This window comes from Peromyscus leucopus, chromosome 1 (assembly GCF_004664715.2).
Source record: "Peromyscus leucopus breed LL Stock chromosome 1, UCI_PerLeu_2.1, whole genome shotgun sequence".
Taxonomy (NCBI): Eukaryota; Metazoa; Chordata; class Mammalia; order Rodentia; family Cricetidae; genus Peromyscus; species Peromyscus leucopus.
The window spans coordinates 59,160,664-59,183,336 of NC_051063.1; the positions used below are offsets into that span (position 1 = coordinate 59,160,664).

Sequence of the window (22,673 nt, forward strand, 5' to 3'; positions counted from 1 at the left end):
ACTCTAGCTTATGTCAAGTTGACACACAAAACCAGTCAGTATAGGGTCTGTGGGGTTCTCAGGACCCCAAGCTGGCTTGAGGCTGGAGTCGGGCATCTTGCTATTCCTTGGGTGTGGATCTCGTAGGCTCTGCATTCAGTTGTCCAGGGTGAGCTGCTCCCCACAGGGACTGTACTGTGACTGCAGACCGGGCGATGGGGGTGAGCTCTGAAGCTGGTGCCACATGGGTACTTACACCCTTCCTCTTGTTCCAGAACTTTCTCCACAGATGGGACCCCCAAAATCATAAGCAGCTCCTCGTTGGTGCCCACCAGAACACCTATCAGATGTCTGTGGAGCTCATGTTCAGGTGTGGGCCTTGAGAGTGTGTCTCTGGGGCATGGAGCTGAGAGTTGAGGGGAGGGAGGGTGAGGAAGGCCTTCTGGCGGGGTTCCTCCTCCACCCAGTCGTCTGTGCTGCCACTGAGCTGGCCAGAGATGCTCACCGCACAACAGTGGACACTTCTGCTTCCACCAGGGACAGTGACTCTTCTCCACTTGTGGTCCAGCATGTGGAAGGGACCATCTATCCTCCAGTGTCTTGTAGCATCTGGTTGATGCCACGGGACACAGCCAGGTGGCCTGAAGGAGCCACACCTTCTCCTCTTGTGGCATCATGGAGATTGTCCTCCGCTTGTATAGAAGAGTGGCTGTCACCCCAGGGCCATCTGTCATGGGCCCCATTTCCTTTCACCAGTGTTGGCTGTGGCTGTGACCCGCCAGCTACAGTCATGCCAGTTGGTGTGAGAAGGGCTGTCTAGGCTTCCAGGCTTTTCATTTAATTCCGTTTGGTGCGGGGGTGGAGCCCAGGCTGTGTGCCTGCTACGCTCTACGTGGAACCCCTCCTTAGCCCCTCTGGTGTGCTCATCACCGCCCACCACCGCATCTGTATCTTCCCGAGGCAGGACCTCCTTGCCCATGTCCCCATGCCCTGTCACAGCCTGTTTTGAAAGCACCTCCTGGTTGGGCACTGGGTCTGGGCCCTTGCAAACCTTGCCTGCTGGCTTTGCTTTGCTTGCTGTCTCTGAGAGACCCAGGCCTCTCTCTCTCTCTTTCTCTCTCTCTCTCTTTCTCTCTCTCTCTCTCTCTGAAGCGTTTGTGTGACTGTCCCTACCCTGCAGGGATGTCCTAGAAGAGCCCAAGGAGGAGGAGCTGATGGAGAAGCTGCATGCGCACCCGTACTTGAAGCTGTGCAGGTGACGTCAGAGTGGCCTCCCAGCCGGGCTGGCGGGACAGAGATGCTGACCTGGGGGCCCATGCTGTGGAGGCAGCAGCTGGGAGAGACCAAGCAAGAAGAGACGGTGCCTGGGACAGTCCACTCAGGGACAGACAGAGACTGGGACAAGGACCGCGGCTGCTCAGCAGTAGCCACCGTGCCGTCTCTGTGGCCTCGGCAGACCGGTGGTCGACACTGCGGGCCTGCATCCCTCCATTTGCTGCTCTTCCAAGCTGCTTTGGTGAGACTGGCGAAGGAGAAAGTGGGATTTTTGCAGGGCCCTCAGAGCCCAGGAAGTGAGAAGGCCTCAGCTCCCCTTGTTACCCAGAGCTTATCTGTGCCTTCAGCGTTGGTGGCCTTTGGGTGGCACAGGGTCTGTGGAGGGTAGCCGGCAGGTTTCTGGGGCATCAGGGGTGCTTTCACGTGTCGAGAATGTCACCTTTTTGTTTCACAGTGTCGGTGACTGTGATCAGGGATATCTGGGGGTCACAGTGGCAATCGTTTTTTCTGTTTTGTAAAGAATGAGCTTGTTCTTACCCTGCCCATGCTTCTCTCTCTCTGCCCCAGGGCTGTTGGGTAGGGTTGCGTCGGTTGTGGACCACAAAGGCTAAGCCAGAGGTGGCTGTTTGTGTGTCCTCAAGGTTTGTGGCCGAGGGCGCTAGGGCAGGAAAGTAGAGAATCCATTGACTCCGGGCACTAGACTGGCCTTTGGTTTTTCTCATTTCAGATGCCAACTCTGGGGGTTGGTGGTGGAGTTTCTTGGGGTCTTTCAGGCTGTGGGCTGCCTCCAAGTGATGTTTGCCGTGGGCATTGACAAGGAATGGGGCCTTGGGTACCGCTGTCTTGCGGCTGCAAGCTCCTGGGCTTTCCCCTGGTTTGGGGGAGGAATCTGAGGGACGTGTCATCGAGGAATCTTCAGGAAAGCACAGTGCTCTGGCTGTGAGTGCTGGGGAGGTACCGACTCCCCACAGGAGGCACGGGGCACCCAAGCTCAGGAGCGGCTTGGGAATCCTGGTCATTTCCCTGACATCCTCATTGTGGGGCCTTTGAGACTCCTGAAGACAGTCTGAGACCTGCCCCTCTGCAAGCTGCCTGCCTGCAGGCTGGATTGGAGGACACACCCAATTGTCGGGAGCTGGGCTGGTCTCTGGCCCCGTGGCTGGACCAGACTGGCCGCAGTATATTATTGTCTCTGTTCCTCGATCCCGATGCTAAGCCGTGAGTGCCACCTACTGGTAAGATGGGCTCTGCTGATGCTACTATAAAACTCCCCAGAAGCCGCTCCTTGGTTTTCCAGGCCAGTTCACAAATCTCAGGTCCCCTGTCCTCACCTCATAGTGAGCCTGCTCCGGTGCCTATCGGGTGGATGTCAGCCCTGGTTCTGCCTCTGGTGAAGCAGTGTTGCCCAGCCCACCCAGTATCACGCACCCTAGCTTTTGTGCAGCAATCTTACCCTGCAGGGCGTTTTAATGAGGCAGAGCTGGGTGCAGGGAGATGACTTCCACTCAGTCTGTGCTTCCCTCAGCGAGGGTACCTGAGATGATAACCACCGGAGTGTGTGTGGAGGGACCAGAGGAACCACAGCGGTATTCTGGGGGCTTCCTCGGCTCACTGTCTTGTCCTGTTCAAATGCTGTGAGTCCCCAGTGGCCTTGGTGTGCAGCACGGGTGACCATGGGACTGCCGTGGGGACAACCTCTTGGAGGAGTGTGGGCTTGCGCTTCTCAGGGGGCCTTCATGGTTGCTCTGTGGGCTTCCCCCTTTCCTGTCGTCACCTCTTGGTGCTGGGTACAAAAGCTGGAGCCTGAAGCACGCAGCGTGGGACAGGGCTGGTGTCACACAGCCCCGATGGCGGTCTGAAGAGAAGGTGGGGGTGAGAGGTGGCCGAGGCTGAAGATCCTGGCGCTAGGGTCTGGGTCCCATGAGGGGCCTTTTGTCCCTATGGCCCAGGGAGTGCTGGGGTCAGCAGGAGACATGTTTGAAGAAGACAACTGACTCTGTGGCATGGGAGGCTGGGCCTGTCAGAGCAACAGTGAGCTCAGGTGGCGTGGGGTGGGCACCCTTGGCCTCAGCCCTGAGCTTGGGCTGCCCACACTTCAGCAGAGCACTGTGTTGGAGTTGTTAGTCACGTCTAGTCCACACTGGGAGTCGATGAGGGGACCTGAGGATGCATGGAGACCAACCACATCCACCTGGAGGTCTCAGCCTGCCCTGAACACTGAGACATTTTCACTTTCTACAATGGACACCTTGGGCAGCAGCTGTCACCAGGGGCTCCTGTAAGTCCCTGACACCCAATCCCGGGTCATATTCTGAGCACTGCCTGGACTTGTATGGCTATGTGGCTCTGCCTCCCTGTTTTTTTGTGAGCCCTCCAGGCCAGACCTGGGACCTACCTAGGTCCTTGGAAGAGCAGGCAGTGCTCTTTACTGCTGAGCCATCTCTCCAGCCTAGCACTTCCGGGTCAACCCTACACAGGGAACCTTCTGGTGTCTTTTTTCTCCCTGATTGCCAGTCTCCTTAATGGGTGCCTTTGAACCATTTCCAGGACAGTTACCAGATACTGGTTCTGTCATTGCCCACCCCACTTGTAGAGCTACCCAACATTGCCCCTGGCTCATCCCTAGGGCTCACATTAGTCTCTAAAAGTGGCCTTGGGAACCTTTATTTGTCTAGATAAATAGTTCTCAACGTGTGGTTCGTGACCCCTTTGCGGGTCGAGTGTCAGACATCCTGCACATCAGACATTTATGTTATGATTCTTAACAGTAGTAGAATCACAGTCATGAAGTAACAACGAGATAATGTTATGGTTGGGGTCAGCACAGCATGAGGAACTGTGTTAAAGGGTGGCAGCGTTCGGAAGGTTGGGAACCGCTGCTCCAGGTCTTTATCGTCTGGCTAGAAACACCACCACTACTTACTGCAGTGAGGTTCCAGCAGCTTTGCTGCTGCGAGATTACAGGCAAATCACTTGCTTTTCTAAACTCTGGCCAGATGGGTGTGGTGGCTCACACCTTTAATCCCCACATCCAGGAGGCAGAGACAGGTGGATCCCTGTGAGTTGCCGTCTTGGTCTACATAGTGAGTTCCAGGACAGCCAGGGCTGCATATTGCAGCTCTGTGTGAAACAAAACAAGGCCAACTCCACGTTTGGAGAAGACTAGACTTGCGTGTTTTTATCATTTCCTCATTATCATTACCACTGTTACTGGCATAGGGTCTCTGTAGAACTCAGTCCTCCTCTCTCAGCACCCCACTTGCTGAGATACTGTGAGCCACCGGCCCTGGCCTGAGTTTTCAAAGAGCTCTTGGTAGAAGTTCAGCCTGACTGTGTTAACGGTGCAGTTGGCCTCTGTGACTGGGCGCTCGGCCACGGTGTTGACTCACAGTCAAAAGTATTTGAAGACTGTGAATGTGCCCGGGCTTGCTGCTGCTCCGTGATGTATGGTAGACACTGAGTGGCACCACAGTGAACTGCAGTTGTCTTCTAGGTGTGGTTTAAAGTGTGCAGGATGAGAACACCGAACCACTTCACGTGGATGTTGGTATCCTTGGGTGGGGCCAGGGCCAACCCGGAGCCATTCCCTGAGGCCACTGAGATGCCAGTAATTCTGGGTCCAGGTGCCTTAGGAGGTGACCAAAGGATGTACTCATCATCCCTTGGGGAGACGGGACTGGAGAGAAGGGGTGTGGGGGCCTCGGGTTGGGGGCCTGGTGCACAGTCATGTGGCTTTTTGTGTTGTACGTCATGTGAAGGAAGGGGAACAAGAGAGGCGCTGGGCAGGGGTCGAGGTTGGGTCCTCAGGCAGTTTTGCTTCAGAGGTGGGAGGAAGTTCTCTGTTTTCCACATGGGCTCGCTGTGTGGACAGACCATGTGCGCGGTACTGAGCTCACTGCTGAGGCAGAGGGGGGTGACCTGGTCACCCTGGGGAGGGGGGGTGGTGTGTGGTTGAACAGGGCTGTGGAACGGAGGCGGTAGCAGGAGAAAGTGTTGGGGGGCAGCAGCTGGATGGGGTCAGGGTGGGGGTTGGGGTAGGTATGTAATCCACTGCACCTGGGGGTCAGAGCAGTGTTAGTTGGAGCAGGAATCCTGCTGTCCTCTCCATCAGTATCACCTGTGGGAGCAGATGGTGGCCATCGGGCATCTTCCCGTTGCCTCCTGATAGCCTCCTCTCGGTGGCTGGCTGGCTGGGATCCAGGACCGATGCCTGATCTGTTGCTGGGGCCCAGGAGCAGGGCGTTTGATGTGGTCTGGGTCCGCTCCTCCTAGATGCGGTCTCTTCTCCCTAGAACAGCCCAGATTGCGTTTCCAGCCTTGGAGATAATTGGTGGTTTTTATTCACAGGTTAGAGCAGCACCTTGCTTCAGAAAGAAAGCCCGTGGGTCTTGGGCACACCACTGCTCTTAAAAGTTAGAGGAGGCGTGGGGCTCAGGTGACGCGCCTCACATCAAAGTGGCCAGCAGACGCCGGGGGGCAGCAGGCGGGCATCACCCTGCCCTCTAATCACACTTCGGGGCCTGAGCTTTTCTTCTGGGTCATTCAGTCAAACCCTCACCGGGCAGGAGAGGGACACACACCTGTGGGGCAGCTGCCCTGCAGCAGTTGGCTAATCCATGCAGGGACTGGGGCCCCGGCAGCACCTGTCTCTGCGTGATCCAGGCCTTCCTCCTCCCCTCCTTGGCCCTGAGCCTTTGGCCTGTAATGGGAAGTGGGGTTCTCAGATAGCCTGGGCTGGGCTTGTACTCACCTTGAACTCTGGTCCTCCTTTCTTTGCCGCCCTCATGTCGGTACTACAGTCCTGTACCACCAAGGCCAGCTTATGTAGTGCCGGGATCAAATCCAGAGCTTCGTGGGGCTAGACAAGCAGTCCACCGGTTCGGCCCCAGCCCCAGCCCCAGCTGTGACCTCTGGAGCACAGCTGGCAGGTGCATTGCCTTCCACAGCGGATGGGCCAAGGACACTATCTAGCTGAACCCAGGTCCAAGTCCTGGCACTCACCAAGAGGAGGACTGTGTGGGCCCAGTGTAGGGCCCTGCCACAGAACTTCTGACTGAGGTGATGGCCAAGGGACCATTCCTGGAGCGTGGCTGGCCTCCCTCCTCCTCCTCCTCCTCCTCTGCCTCTTTCTTATTTCCAGCAAACAGGAGGAACATCCACAGTTGCTGTTGGTTTTATTCTCAAAGCAGCCTTGGAGAGGCACAGTTAACCCAAGCCCTTCTCCAGAGGTCAGAGGATGCAAATGGTCCCCGTGGGCAGTGGATTCAGGGAAGAGTTCTAGCTGTGGTCCCCTCCTCACTGAGGTTGGGATGTGTGCCTTGGCCTGTGGGGTCCTAGCAGGACATCCTCCTCTCCATCACTTTGCCTGAGGATCTGTGTTCAAGCCTCTTGGTTGGTCATGGAGAACCTGGTTGGAGCATGTCCTGTGCAGGGGCAGAGAGGGACTTAGAGTTTCTGGGCAGAGATTGAATCCCACAGCGTAGCCACTACCTGAAGCTGTGCATGAAGTGGTCAAGGTCTGGGTCCACTTGCTTCCTGCCTTGGTTCTAGATATGCGAAGCATGTCTTCTATCTGTCCCTCTTCTGGATGAGGTGGTGAGGAAGCCCAACCTTAACCAGGGACTTCCTGCAGGGCACACTGGGTTTCCAGGCCTTGGTAATGGATGAGGAGACTTTCACCTTCCCTGATGTTGCTGGGGGATGGATGAGAAGGCTCTGGAGTGGCTACACTCTCTGCTGGGGTCCACTGTGTCCCCACCTCCTACCCTGGGCTGGGGGCCATCAGTGCCCAACTGTTCACGTGTGCTTAGAGCCCAGGACCAGCCAGACTCATGGGCTCTGCCGCAGGGGTGACCCCACTCCGCCTGGTGGTCTTGTATGAGCTCTGCTTGCCATTGAAGAGAACAAGGGCCAATCCTGGACAGAGCTGGGGGAGGGGCCTGGTGTATTTAGGGATGGTAATCTGGACCAACAGCTCCCTCAGACCTAGAGCATCTGTTGTATGGGGGCACTTGGGAAACCAAGGTCAGGACCCTTGTTTTCCAGATAGGGAAACCGAGGCCAGAGAGAAGAGGGGCTGCTGATGCTGTGTGGCCCAGAGCAGGTGGTCCCTTGCTCTTGTGGGGGCTGCTTCATGATGGCCTCACTAGACTCATGCTGGATGCAGAATGGGAGAACCTTCCCTTCCCTCTTCCCCTGGAGACAAGCATCGTGGCTCATGATGGGGGTCAACCTGCCTCTGAGGGCCTCAGCTCGGTGTGAAGTACCAGTTTTTAATCCCATCACATTATTTTTATCATATTCTTCAGTGCTTGTGATTAAACCCAGGGCCTCATACACTCCCAAGGACATGTGGACTCTAGCCATTTGTGGTTACTAAAAGAATGGGACTCCAATGTCTTGATATCTGAGTCCTGGAAAGGATTTGTGTGGCTCATGTGTGCGGGTGCCTGTGTGTACATGTATGTGGGGGCCAGAGGATGACTTCAGATGTCCCTTCCTCAGGACTTACCCACCTTGTTTTTAAGACAGGATCTCCCACTAGCCAGGAACTCAACAAGTGACTCCCCGCCACCACACACACACACACACACACACACACACACACACACACACACACACACTCGCACTGGGATTACAAGTACATGCTACCATGCCTTATTATTTACTTATTTTAACGTGGGTAAGCACTGTGCTACCTAAGCTGTCTCCTCGGTCCTGCAAGGCTCTTAGCAGGACCTGAGGCCTTTGCCTTTTCCCTGGAACCTCCTGGAACCGTCCTCCCTCAGGGCATCCCCCAGGGCAGCGGCAGTGGAACTGGCGGGAGGTGGTCTGGATCAGAGGCTTTGCTTCCCCGGGGAAGAAGATGGCAGGTGTTGACAGCTGCCTTTGGGACCTTGGGCTTCTCCCCGTGCCTGACTGGACACTGACATAGAACCTGTCTGTCTCCAGACCTACTGGACACCCGTGTTCTCTCCTGGTACCTTTGTCGGGTCTTAGGATAATTCACCTCTGCATCCTTGCTCTCGCCTCCCCAAATCTGCCCTCGCCACATTGGCTGGCAGCACCCCCTCCCCTAGCCCACTCCACTCTGCATCCCTGTTGTCCTTGGGCTTAGCGCTGGAGGACACACCTCCCCCTCCCTTAGCATTCTCTGGGGACACGGGACATGAGAACCAGGGATCCGGTGCTGGTCCATTTATCCTGTTCAATCTCTCTCTCTCTCTCTCTCTCTCTCTCTCTCTCTCTCTCTCTCTCTCTCTCTCTCTCCTCTTCTCTTTCTCTCTCCTCTTTTTCTCTCTCTCCTCTTCTCTCTCCTCTCTCTCTCTCTCTCTCTCTCTCTCTCTCTCTCTCTCTCTCTCTCTCTTTCTCTCTCTCTCCCCATTTGTATTATTTTGTGTGTATAGGTGTTTTGCCTGAATATATCTCTACCATTTGCATGCAGTGTCCTTGGAGACCAGAAGAGGACCTTGGATTCCCTGGAACTGGAGTTCAAACCATTGTTAGCCACCATTTGGTGCTGAGGATCTAACCTAGGCTCACTGGATTTAAACCAGTGCTCTTAACTGCTGAGCTGTCTCTCCAGCCCCAGATCTTTACATGTCAAAAGGCCCCTGCCTGGACGAGCCACATCTCATGTTCTGATGGAAATGCCCTATTTTAAATGTGTTTTTATTGAGAGGTGTGTGTGTGTGTGTGTGTGTGTGTGTGTGTGTGTGTGTAGTGGAGTAGGGTGGGAGCATGTGCTTGCCATAGCATGTGTGTGGAGATCAGAGACAACTTTGGGGAGTTAGTTCTCAGCCTCCACTTCGTTGAGGCCAGGTCTCTTGTTTGGAGCACACTCTAGGCTGGCCAGCCCACCAGCTTCTTGCTGATTCTCCTCTCTTGGCCACCCACCTCTCAGTAGGAGTCTGGTATTACAGATGCCCACTGCCACATCTGGCTTGCTTTTTTTTTTCTTCTTTATTGTTTTTAGCCTGGGTTCCGGGATGGAACTCAGATCATTGGGCTGGGTGGCAAGTGCTTCTATCCACCGAGCCATCCTGCCTGCTGCAGGTGTCTGCTCAGGTGAGCCTGCCAGGCTTCCCCTGAGGGTGGATCTGCAGGCCCCTGGGCCTGGACTTGTGCTTCTCAGTGTTCTAATCCATTCCACAGCACACTCCAAGTACCTGGAAAACAAAGGTGTTTGAAGAAATAATCACCTCCCCCAAATCCTATCCCAACTGTGACTATTTAGGAGCTGCTTTAGATAGGACATTCTGGATAGGGTAGAGATGAGGGTCAAAGCTTAGGCTTGTGTACTTTTCTGTGCTCAGGACCTTTGCACATCTACAGGATCCCAGGTTTTGTCTTGGAACTGATTTTTAGATCGTGTCCGAGACACAACAGGAGTGTGTGTACTAGAGAGGGGTTCTGAATGATGGGAGTGCCTGGCGGCCTGTTACACTGGCATATGTGTGATTTCCAAGTCTTAGCCAGGTGTGGTCACATCTGTCACCCCAGACTTAGGAGGTGGAAACATGAGGGTGGGGCTTTCAAGGGTGAGTTCCAAGCCAGTCTGGGCAACATGAGACCCTGACTCAATAATAATAAGCAAGCTTGGATGGGGCCTTGTGAGCTGTGAAGGGACACAGTATCTGGTCTGAGTCCCCAGTTAGTGGTGGCCTGTCACAGAGGCTTGAGGCAGCACCACTCTCTTCGAGTGCCTCTCACCAGCATCTCCTGCTGCTGCTGCTGGACCCCAGGCCACCGAGACCCCTAGAGTTGGACTGGAGTTGGAAGCCGGCGGGGATGGAGTGGCTTAAACGCTGTTTTCTGGCTGTGTCTCTGCGTAGTGGTCCAGGGAAGCAGGTTCTGTCCACATTGGCCTGCCACTTTGTTCTGCGGTGGTAGCATTGGAAGCTGTCTGAGCTGGGGCCAGGGCCACCCGTGGGACAGAGGGCTGCTCTGCGGTGACTTGTCATGAGGCTGTGTCATAGGGAAAGCATGTTGTCCTGAGCTGGAGTGGTCCCCAAGCAGGCATGTTCTGGCTGGTACTCACCACTGCCTTCCCAGGTGGGGACATGGCTCTGTCAGCCTCAGGGATCTGTGGACCTCAGAAGCTAGGTCTATTTACCAGTGGCTCTTGGGAGAGAAGAGCTGGGGGGTTCTCCAGACCAGGGCTCTGTTTTGAGACCTTCTCCTGCTGCCTCTGTTTCCTGGTGTACATGTTAGGATGGGCATGGCCTCTGGGACTGTAAGCACTCGGGAGACTACAGCTCTTAAGAAAGCTTCTGTACAGTGTGTAGCATCACTGGGGAACGGCTGTCAGGAGTCTGGTGTGACAGTGGAACAGGGAAGGGACTTCACTCCTCGTGGGCTCTTGGCCAGTGGGGACCTGGCTCTCTGCGTGTCGCAGCAGCTTGGGGCTTCTGGCAGTACCTCCCTCCCCTCTGTGTCTGTACACCGGTGCTTGGTCTTGTGTTCGCCTGTCCCCGTGAGTGTTCTGAGCAACGTCCCTCCCCCAGATGAAGTGTCCACTGGGGTAGCAGGCACCTGTGTGCAGACCCAGAGGCCCTTGGTGTCTGAGTTAATCCCAGTGGAGCCTGGGGTGGGCTGGTATCACCAGTACCTTGTAAACACACAAGATGTCCAGCATTGACTTGGGTAATGGGATATGTGCCCTTCATAGGGTCCGGCTGGCAGTATGAACTGGTGCCCAGAGGTGATTTGCATACAGGTGAGGGCCTGTGGCAGGCCCGGGGTTGTCCAGGTATAAAGAGTCCCAGACCAGGGCACCTGAAATCCCTGGTCTGGCCAGCAGAGGGCAGCAGAGCTCCAGTGGCGATGATGGATCCTGTCCCAGTACCCTCATCCCCCAACACCAATGCTAGGCTGGTGATTACCCAAATGGTCTTCCTTACAATTTTCATAAAGGCCTTCTCCTCTGGGCGGCTTTCCTTGACCCCCAAGGCCCATGTACATTGTCCTCTCTACTGTCCTTCCCCATTTGCATATACTTGTCCATCTTCTGGCCTAAGAGACCTACCCCCCCAGGACCTGTGTGTGTCTCCAGGGCTGTCCTGAGGTCACAGACAGCATTTTCTGAGTGTTCTGAAGCTGGCCTCTGGATATACAGGCCTGCCTTCCTCCCCTCCTGGCCTGGCTTGCACCTCCATGTTCCTCTTGGCTGGTGTGGTGTATATTTGGGGGTTCTCTATCATGGGCTTTCTTTGGCTAGAATGTGAACCCCACCAGGATAGGGCTGTGTTTGCTTCTGGTCAAGTCCCTGATGACCAGTGAGGTCCTAGCATATAGAAAGATGCCCACTAAGTATCTATTGACCAAGCCAGTGGGCAGATTGACAGAGAAATGAGTGAGTGTCTGCTGCTGGGCCAGCCACATGGGTTCCACTGTGCCTCTGAGCTGCCAGAGGGTAAAGGGGTCCAGTTTGGAGTACCAGTCTGGCCGTGTTCTGACATACCCTCTGTTCTCTATGGACACCGAAGAAGGCAGAAGGCACTGGAGCCTGAATGGAGAAATGGTTGACCTTGGGCTAGTCCAGTGTTGGAGTAGACTTGTCACGTGCAATTTAACATGCACACGTGGATATCCTTATTTCTGCTTGACGGGAAAGAACTGGGGCTCAAGGCCTTTCTAGACACCTCTCCCACATTAACACCCACTCCCCTTCTGTACACATCTGATGCTTCCAGAAATCAACCTGCTGGCACTGGTTGTGAGCGTGAACAGAGAGATTGAGCTGGTGTTGATGTGATAGGCAGCTCACACTTGGCGGGGTGATGGGGGCAGTGGGGGGAAGGGGAGGCGGGGGTAGTGAAGGTGTGAAGTCACTGCTCCCTCAGGCTCAGGGTTCATGGTCCCTTAGAGTCCAAAGCACTGCTGTAGTCAGATACGTTCAGCATTTTTGTGAGATGCCAGGAATGTGTTTGGGGGCACCAGGGACCGGATGGCCCTGCTTTCCCCTGGCAGGCCATTCTACCACATAACTAAAGGGCAGGGACTCCTCGTGACCACGGCATGCAGAGCGGTGATCTCTGCTCCTGCCAGTGATGGTGGCTGGTGGCCAATGGAGGGGAACTCCAGGCCAGGCAGGAGGCGGGGAGGTGAAGCTGACGAGGGGAGGGGGAAGGAAGCCCTCCTCCGAGGGCACCGCGGTGGACCACCTGCTTCTATTTCCCTCCTCCCCAAGTGGTCAGGAAAGTGACAAGGATGGAGTCCACATGGTGGGCAGCAGCTGACCCACAGGGTGCTGTCCTGACCTCCTGGGGTAGCCCCTTGGAAGCCAAGCAGGCTATGTGGAAGCCTGAAGTTCAAGGTCAAGGTGGGGTGGTGCCTGTGGCCTCTGACGATGCAGGGAGGGTCTTCCTAGCTTTTGATGTTGCTGGTGTCCCTGGTGTATCATCCACCTTGTCGCTCTGGCCCCACAAGAACAACTTAAGGGAGGAGGAAGTCAGTGTGGTTCATGGTTTGAAGGGCCCCAGCCCCCCTGGGTGAGGAAGGCGTGATGGCCTCAGGAAGCTGTGTAACTGTGGGAGCAGTTGCTTACAACTCTGGGTCAGGAAGCAGAGAGATGAATGCTGGTGACCAGTTCACTTTCTCCTTTTCATTTACTTGAGGACCCCACCCGTGGGGTGGTGCCCCCCACCTCCAGGGTGGGTCTCCCCTCAGTTAAACTTCTCTGGAAACCCCTTCACAGACTCCCAGAGGTGTGTCTCCCGGGTGAATCCAGGCGGATTGATGATGGCGGATGAGTCTTCCCATTAGACATGTAGCTGGTCAGTCCTGCCTCTCTCTGTGCCGTTACCTGGCCTCCTCTTCTGCCCGGCACTCCTCCTCTAACAAGGCTGCCAATGCTGGGCTTAGGACACATCTCATTCCAGTATGACCCCGGCTTGGCTGGTCACACCTGCACACCCCTGATTAACAAAGCCGTGTTATGAGGTAGGTTATGAATCTGCAGACATGCTTGGCTCAGCATAGGTATTTTCTCCTGACAAGCAGGGTCTACCTGCTGGCACATCCTCTGGCCTCACACAAGGACTCCTGCCCCTGGCACTGTTGTGAACGGACATGTGCTAGATATAGCAGATGTGGAGAAGACAGATAGGAGAAGAGAAAGCAGGGCGGGGTAGCTGTGGCATCCCTTCGCAGCCCCAGCCCTACCCGCGGCTTCATAGATGTTTGGCCTCTATGACGGATGGCGCAGACAGATCTCTCTCCCACTCCAGCCAGTTGCTGGTTCGTGAAGTAGATGGAGATCGCAGGGACAGCTTCTGGGGGACCAAGGGTGCCTTGGTTCAGAGGTAGCCAAGGGCTGATGTTGGGGTTCCTCTGCCAAGTGGGTCACAACCTTCCTGTTCTTTGGCAGTCATCTGTAGATGGCCAATAGTGGCTGTCCTTCCTCTGAACGTCAGACTGGGTCTTCTGAAAGCAACCTTCTTTTCTCTGGAGACCTGGTCTACTCCATGATGCCCTATTAGTACCCAGGACGAAGCTGGCCACTGCCTCAGTTTCCTGCTACATCACGTACTTGAGGCTGGTCCTGGCTGCCGTGCATATGAAACTGGCAATAAAAAAATTTAGGGTCCCTAGGCCAACAACACCCAGGGCCCTTCTCCCTGCAGCTAGCCAGCAGGCCAAGGGACCCAGCAGTGTTAATTCCAAGAGGTGGCTACCAGTTTGTCTTTGGTGGGGAGACCACCCTGATAAGTGTAAGGCCATGATAGCCAGCCCGTAGGCTATGGCACTCACAGCAGGCATTTCCTTGGGCTAGGCCTCTTCTGCCTGTGGGACATGTGGGGTTCCCATCACTCTCCTTGGGTCTCCTTGGGCCTTCATGGACAGTACCATGTCAGCTGGCAGGGCTGTGAACTTTGCACTTTCCCATTTCCTTGGTCTGGGCCCCTCTGTCACACAGCTAGTGATCCCCAAACAAGTCAGGCAGTGTCCTCAGGGAGGGAGTGCCCATTTGAAGGGGCCCCACTGTGGGTCTTTGTAACATGAGCCACGTCCCCTTGGGCCAGGGTTCCCATGGATCAGAGGGGCACACCTGTGGTCAGCTCCCCTATAGCCCAGAAAGACAACCCTGGTGTTGCCCAGCCTGCAGAGTGCCACCCCCGCCCCCTACACACACACCTGGCTCTCGAGCCAGTGGGAGCCCCGAGAAGGACTTTTGATCTTAGGAGGGTGGCACTTTTGCCAAGAGCCCCAGACACCGCTGCCTGGCCCTGTCCCAAGCATGCTTCCTTCCAGAGCTCCTGGGAAACACCTTTGAAAAATGGCTCTAGGCACTGAGCTGTGGGGTGGCAGACCTCGCCCTCGGCTCTTCCTTGGCTACTAGCCTGGGTCCCAGGACGCAGGGCCATATGGCAGGTTCAGAAATTAAGCCAGACCCTGACATTCCTGTGTGAGGGCCCTGGAGGCCAAAGTGCCTCCCACATGCAGCCCACCCTGGCTCTGCCAGCCTGGGGACCTCGTGAACTCACCCTGTCTTGGAGCTTTGGGATGGGAGGGTACAAAGGCTTCTGGATTTCCCTCTGGAAACGTCCATGAGTGGTCCAACCAAACAGGGTGTCTCCCCTGACCTCTTCTGTGCCCTCATTGGTTTAGGGGTGGTCTCCTGAGGTCACTTAGCCGGATCTGAGTCTGGATGGGCACTTTATTTTTGTCATGTTCAGTCAGGGTGGTTATCTTTAATGAGGCCATCATGGACATTTCCTCGTAAGTTCATTTTAAGGAAATGTTTGTACGGTATGATTTTCCCACAGCCAGGAGACAATGCCCCCATCCCTTGCCAAAGATCACATTTGCCACCCTCGGCCTTCCCAAAGCTGGAAGGTGAGTCTGGAGCCCGGCCAGGAGGGCGCTGCCAAGGGCTCTCATTGATGACGATCAGGGTGAGTTTGATTAATCTACCACGTGGACACAGGCCGTGCTTGGCTAGGCCCCCCTAGCATCCTGCTGTGGAGGGGCTCTGTGTGCAGGGGGGCGGGTGGGAAGCGGCTGGTGCACACAATTGGCTCCAGTGACCATGCTAGGACTTGGCCTGGGCCTGCTCTCAGCTCTCCGAAGCCCTTCCTGTGCCCGGCTCCGCGCGTGCCCAGTGCAGACCTTTGCATTTCCAGTTTATCCAGATCCACAGTGCAAAACCGCATCATCCAGGCCCAGAGCCCTGCTGGCCCTGTCTCCCAGGCCTCCGTGGGAAGATGCCTCTGGGCCATTCTCTGAGCCCGTGGGCACCAAGAAAGGGGCAGGTCCCAACTCCCTGTCCTCTATGAACTGGCCTGGTGAGGACAGGCCTAGGTACCACCAGTGTTCAGCTCTCCCCTACTGTGTGGTCCCAGGCAGGTGAGAGCTGAACTGTCCATCTCTAAGGAAGGCCCAGAGGACAGGATGGGGCAGCAAGGGGGCAGTGCAAGGGTTGTTGGTGACCCCAGCTCCTGACTAACGGGAACCATGGGGAGGGAAGAGGGAGTACTTGAGGTTCAGGATCATGGGTGGGGAGGAACATCTATGGTGTTCTGTGTACATCTGAGCTGTGGCAATTGGGCTGAATCCTGGGAAGGGTAGGCCACCCAGGTGGCACTCCCTCTTTGGTGAGCTGTGATCACTGGTTGACTCTGGCCAGCAAGTATGTTCTCCAAATGGCCGAGGCTCTGCTTTACAGGGCTGGAGAAGTCTGAAGGAGGAAGGGCCTTCCTTGCCCTGGCTTCTGTCTCTTGGCTCTGGCCCCAGGAGATGAGAGCAACGTGGAACCCAGGGATGTTAGGGCTATCATGCATGGCCATGCCTACTCCCCCATTTCAGGAGAAGGGCCTTCCATGCCAGGCCCCAGTACCAATGCTACAGCTCCCTTCCATGCCCTATCCTGTAGGGCTTGTCGCAGCTAGACCTCTCCCTTCCCTACCTGAGCCCCTTGGTCTGAGACACCCCTCAGGCATGCCCCTTCCCCTCCAACACTGATTCCTCTCCTCTCCTGCCCTCTTTAGTTTTCTATGCCAGTGGATCATGTCCCTCCCTGGTTCAGACCCAGTCATGGACTTCTGCCAGCGGTAGCCCTGGGTACTATGAGGATGTATCACTCACTATCCATATGCCTTCATCTGTGGTCCTGACTTATCACTGTCCTGTAGTATGCCTCCCTGCCTCAGGGCCAGTGTCTTGAACATTCATATTGTGCCAGATGGGGTCTGAAAAATATATGACCCTGAAGTCACACCCCCCTATAATCCCAGCACTCAGGAGGTGGAGGCAAAGGATTGAGAGTTAAGGCCAACCTGGGGTACCTATTGAGACCCTGTCTCCAATAGAAGAGATCAAGACCCGTGATCATGACCCTCTTTCATCATGTGATGAAGGTAACACAATGTTGGGTTTTTGCCCATCCTCTGAGATCATGGTTCCCTTTGTGTGGTGTAAAGAGCTGGAGTTAATCCTCTCTGGTGCTTTATGGAACCTCCAGGGAGTGGTTAGGGTCAGATGAGGCCAGAGTAGGGGCCTGAGAGAGAATTTTGATGGCTTTATCAAAGCCACAGACACACACACACACACACACACACACACACACACACACACACACACACACCATGTCTCTCTACAGGATGCCCTGTGCCATCTGGGGACACCACCAACAAGAGGGTTAATGCCAGGTGCAGCCCCTAGCCCTTTATCAGAACTGTGAGCCCAAATAAACCTGTCTTTGCAACTCACCCGGCCTGTGCTACTGTGTTACTGATAACAGAAAGCAGAATGACAGGAATTTCAAGCCAACATTCTGTGTCATCCTTGTTGGCCTGAGATCCAATGACAAGTGTCCTCTAAGACACAGAAGAAGAAAAGACATGGGCAAGAGAAGGACACAGGTGGAGACTGGGCATGTGATCACAAGCCAAGGAGCACAGGCAGCCACCAGAGGCTGGAGAGGCAGGGGTGGGATCCTTCCTCTGGAGGGAGCATGGCTCTGCCGTGGCTTGTTTTCAGACTGGTTACCTCTGGGAATGTGGAAGAATGAGTTGCTTTCCGACCATTGGGCATGAAATCATTTGTCATGGCTGCCACTGGGAACTCATATGTTCTCTTTGGACCTGATGTGCCTTTCTTGTGCATCTTGGATGTCTCAGCTGATACCCACTTCCTAGTGGCTGTCTGGGTCACTCCTGCCCCTTGGAGAGCCTCAACATAATTCACCCTTCTGCTTTTGTCATGGTCTCTATCCACTTCTGATCATGCAGGAGTAGCTCCAGACTACTCAGGATGGTGCTGTCACCTGCCTGGTACATTTGCCCTCTGCACTGTCCTTGCATGGAGGAGAGTATGAGGCACATGGCTACCTATCTGTGGATAGGTCTGAAACATGGGCCAGAGGGCATGAGCTGGAGGTGAAGCTTGGGTGCAGGATGTGGAGGGACAGGTGTCCTGGGAGAAAACTCTGCACAGTGCTCAGGGGACAAACACAAGGCTGAGGGGAGACCTGGCCTTGTCCCTTTTTGAGGTCCTTGTCCAGTTCTAAGGAGACAATGAGCTTTCTGGAGGATTACTTGTTTTCTCTACCTACCTATCCACCTGCCTCTCTCCCAGCTATCCTCCACCCCTCTACCCACCAATCTTTCCCTCTCCCCCATCCATCTATCCAACCCTCATCCATCCATCCATCCATCCATCCATCCATTCATCCATCCATCCATCCCCAACATTCATCTATCCAACACTTGTTTGTCTGTCCACCCATCCATCTCTCCAACATTCATCTCTCCAACACTCATCCTATGTCCCCAACAACCATCTCTCCATCAACATTTATCCATTTATTCCCATGTCCATTTATCCCTCTAGCCATCCATCCATTCACCCACCACTCACCAGCTAAAGTAATTTTTTTCTCTCTCCTCCTTCCTCCCTTCTTCCTGCTTCCTCTAGCTACCCATCCACCTACTCATCAACCAAATTAATTCTTCCCCTTTCTTCCTCTTCCATCCCTCTCTTCAAGCATCCCCTCCCCATCTCTCCTTTGCTGACCCCAGTTCTGATCTGCACTCCGTTTTCTCAGAGGTCACAGGGAAATGGGATCTCACGATCAAGTTGGGCACCTGCAGGCTCTCAATGCCCAAGCACTTTGCTCTGGCCAAGTCAGCTGAAGGAACATGTGGGCCTAAAATTAGGCAGGTGTGAACCCCCCCCCCAGAACTCCCATGGCAGCGTTTGCACATCTTTCCCTGTCTGTTCATGGGTACAGTCTGTTCGGACCTTTGGAACATTCCTTAGCTTTGATTGAATGTGGGAAGAATCATTTATGGAATTAGCATATAAATTGGCAGAAGTCAGCAGCTCTTACAGTAGCCGGTGCCGTCAGGCGGGGCAGCCGTGGGATGAACCCTGTCCGGTCCCCACACTCTTCTCTTGCTTCCAAGACACACACTCTGCTCCTTTCCCAGACTAGCAGCTTGGAGAAGGGTACATGCCCTCTTGGTGATGGCCACAGGGAGAGCAGTTCTTGGCCAGGGAGGAGCAGAGTACGTGGGAAACTCCTCTAGTGCAGTGGCTCGTGGTGGGAAGATCTTCCCACAGCAAATCTCATGGCCTGCATTCGAGTGCAAAGTTATGCAAAGGAGAAACCAAGGAATAATCGTCACCCTAAGTTGTCATGTCTGGCATGGTCAGGGGCAGGCATTTTACACATTTTATAGCCTTGTGACTTCCAGGACTTCTGGACAGGGGTGACCAGTTGATCATTAACTGTTTGCTACGTGTGGCATTTCAAATTCTAGCTCAAGATAGCTCAGTCCAGCATCTTGATTCCGTCTACCCATTGGGCCATGGCTGAGCCATAGGGGTGGTGCAAATTCCCCTGATGCCAGAGACAGGGCTCTTGTGGTGGCCCACGGGCTCCCTCAGGGTCTGCTGTATATGCTTACCTCTACCTTTTGGAAGTCTGGCCTGCCCGTGACCCTGGACTGCTGTCCTCTTTTCACCCCTCCAGGGCCCACCCCAGATGGGGTGGCAGCTAGATTCTTGCTAGCCTCATGTCTGCATGGTCCCTGGTAATGACACAGGCATTGGTGTCTGAGCATCCCTCTGGGGCTGGGGTCCTCACACCCTCGATGGGCCTGGGGGGCTGGGGTCCTGGGGACCTGGGGGGCTGGGGTGCTCACACCCTCGATGGGCCTGGGGGCCTGAGGGCTAGAGGGCGGGGGGGGGTGTCACTCGGGGGGGGGGGGGTCGGGGGGTGGGTCTCACCCCGATGGCCTGGGTCCTGGGGACTGGGGGGCTGGGTCCTCACACCTCGATGGCCTGGGGCTAGAGGGCCTGGAGGGCTGGGGTTCTGGGGGGCTAGGGGTTTAGGAGCCAGAGGGCCAGGGGACCTGGGGGGTTGGGGACCTGGGGGCCTGGCCGGGAACTTGCTTAGTTGTGTTTCCTACTGCTGGCATCAAATGCCTGGCAAGCAACTTCAGTGAAGAGAGGTTACTTGTGGTTCACAGTTTGGGGTGTGTGTTACAGTCCATCATGGTGGGGAAAGTATGGTGGCAGGGAGGCTCTGAGGCGGTGGGAGCACATGGCTGCTTGCTCACACCTCAGCAGATAAGGAAGCAGGGAGATGACTTCCTCCTTAATCAGTCTAGAACTCTAGCGCATGGGATGTTGCTGCCCACATTCCGAATAAGTCTTCCCCCTTCCCTCTTCTCTGGAAACACTCTCACAGACATGAAGAGGAGGTGTATCTCCTAGGTGATTTCAAATCCAGTCAAGTTCGTGATGTAGTCTGACCATCACAAGCACCCTCCTGTGATTTTCAGCTACTAAAGATTCCTATCAGAGTAGGGTTATTGGCCAGTCTGAAGCCTTCCACACTGGATTCTTGGACACAGAGCCAGGTGGGTCAGCTGCCATGGGAGCTGTGTGCCTGTGTGTGTGTGTGTGTGTGTGTGTGTGTGTGTGTGTGTGTATGACTATATTGTCCAGGCTGGTCTAGAACTCATAGACTCAAGCCATCTTTCTGCCTCAGACCCTTTAAGTAGCTGAGACTCGAGACACAACCCACCACACCCCATACAAGTAGGCTCTTATTTTTATATTTATCTAATTTTCTATCAGGCTTCCAGAAACATTTTTTTTTTTGGTAAAATTATAAGGCAATAAAACAATACACACACACACCTGTGACACACAGACTTCTAGTCCCTCCCCAGTTCTGCTGACAGCCCTGAGTACAAAGTCTTTCACTGGCCTGCCCCTACTCCAAGCGCCCACCTTGCCTCCCATCAATTCCTCCTCTCTACTGTCTGCTCTCCTGGGGCAGGTGTCTCCTAGTGAGCACTTCTAAATGGTGGCTTTCAGGCTGGGGCTGGGGCTCAGCTGGTAGAGCACTTGCTTAGTGTGCATAAAGCTCCAGGTGTCATCCCCAGCACCACATGAACCAGACATGGTGGTGCTGCTACCTGTAATCTCAGTACTTGGGATGTGGTGTTAGGAGGATCAGAAGTTCAAGGTCATCCTCGGCTATATAGGGAGTTTGAAGCTAGCCTGAGCTACATGAAACCCTGTTTCAAAATAGTAATAGGCATGTTGTATCACTTTCCCTGGGCTCAGAACTTCTATGGCATCACTAGATACTACATAAAAGACCTCTTTCCTGGCTTGGTCCTAAAAGGCCCTGCTCAGCCAGCCCTCCCCTCCCTTCTGGACCCTGATGGCTTGGAAAACATCTCACAGCTCCCTAGTCATGGCCTCATTGTCCCCTCTTCGGCCCCCTCACCTACTAGGAAGCCTATTCTGATGGCACTGTGTCCTGTGGGGGTGCCCAGGGTCCTTTTTGCACTGTGAAGAGTCAGCCCCAGTTCCTGTTGCTGATGGGTGGAAGGGTATGCATGTGTGTGAGTGGGTAGGGAGGCACGTGGGGATCTGCCCTGGTTTTATGCTCAGCTGAAGGGAAAGGGTGAAGGGGGCCAGACAGACCTGGGGTAGACTCCAGCCCAGCTGCTGTGTGGCCTTCAACAAGCTTTCTAACCTCTCTGATCCTGGCTTTCTTCACCTAATAATGCAGGTTGTCTGGGAGCACTTTGAAGGGGATCAGGGAACCTTGAGCGTGGGACTTCATTATGGATGGATTCTGAATGTTATTGGGTCAGGTTGAGAAGAGGGAGAAAGTTTCTGGCTGCTTTAGGTGCTCAGGCAGGAGGAGATCCTGAAGCATTGTGGGAAGGTGACCTGTGCTGGGGGCTCGGGAAGAAAGTGCCTCTCTCTCATGAAGGACAAGCAGGATCCGGGTTCAAGTCCAGATTTGCTTGCAGCTGGGAGGGCTGGGGACAGGGCTGGGTCTGGGGCCTTCACATTCTTGCTGTCCCCAAGGGGTTGTGTGCAGTGATACCAGACCTCCTGCAGCTGCTTCAGAACCTTAAAGAAAGGTGCATGGCCTCTGGCTCCTGGGGACCTTGGGTCCTACACTGCCCAGAAACTGGCCTTCCTCCAGAGTCCTGTATGCACACATTGTGATTAGGAAAGAACAGACCAGAAACAGAAAGGTGAAGGAGAGATCCACACTGACCCTCAGATAGGAAAGTTCTCCCACCAGCGAGAAAAGCTCCCGTGAAGTGTGGCCTTTGAGGGGTGCTGGGAGAGGAGCTTGGAGCAGCTACCATGTTGTAGCAGCAGGTGACAGGCCCTTGTGACGTTGCCCCATGTGTGAGAAAACAGCAGCCATCAGGCATGGGTGTTTATTAGACCTCCTCATCGTCGAGAGCTGGCACTATGCAAGTTAGTGCTCGGCTCTCACCTAATTGGCCAAGCGCCTCACTCTTTCACTGGGTCACAAAGCCCATGGTGATGCCGGTCAATTTCACATCATCCCTGACATGCACACACACCAGAAGTCGAGAGAATGCACTGCAGCTCGGTGCTCAGGCAAGGCCTGGATTTGCTCAAGGTCATTAGGGAGAGGGCTGCTTGGTTTCCTGGACCTAAAGTCTCCGTAGTGGACATACCAGGCGCTCCCTGATAGCCTTCCCTAGCAAGGGAGCCGAGCAGGGGCACTTGTGGGTTCAGGGAGCGCCGTGGGAAGGTGGGCTGGGGTCCCTGTGGAGGCTTGACCTTCTCAGGACTCCTCACCACCAGCCTGCAGCCAGGGTCCCTGGAGGAATTCTGCCGAGAGAGAGCTTTTTCCCCTTCAAGAAATAAAAAGCACACACACACATTCCTCCGAATCAAAGGTGTGTCCCGGGGAGGGCGGGCAGGCCCTTCAGCCGGTGGCCACAGCACGTGACAGCCTTGGAAGCTGTTGGCACCCACTCTGGCCAGGCATTTGCAGTGGATGGCGGTGCCAGGAGAGGGGTGGTGGCCTTTCACCAGCCTGGCACCTCTGCCAGGTGACAGCCTCCTCCCCTGGGGAGAGCCGGCTTTGTTCCATGCTGGCGAGGCTGTCCTGAAGG

At 55.0% G+C, this 22,673-nt stretch overlaps 1 protein-coding gene across 1 annotated transcript in view; it reads left to right on the top strand.

The window, feature by feature from the left end:
- Tpcn2 (two pore segment channel 2) overlaps nucleotides 1–1,797 on the top strand; it is a 30,006-nt gene extending 28,209 nt beyond the window's left edge. Inside the window, exons 24-25 of the mRNA XM_028871472.2 lie at nucleotides 255–349; nucleotides 1,160–1,797. Coding sequence (XP_028727305.1) covers nucleotides 255–349; nucleotides 1,160–1,238 — 174 coding nt within the window. The 3' untranslated portion in view covers nucleotides 1,239–1,797. The remainder of the gene's footprint in view (nucleotides 1–254; nucleotides 350–1,159) is intronic.
- Nucleotides 1,798–22,673: the final 20,876 nt, after the last annotated feature.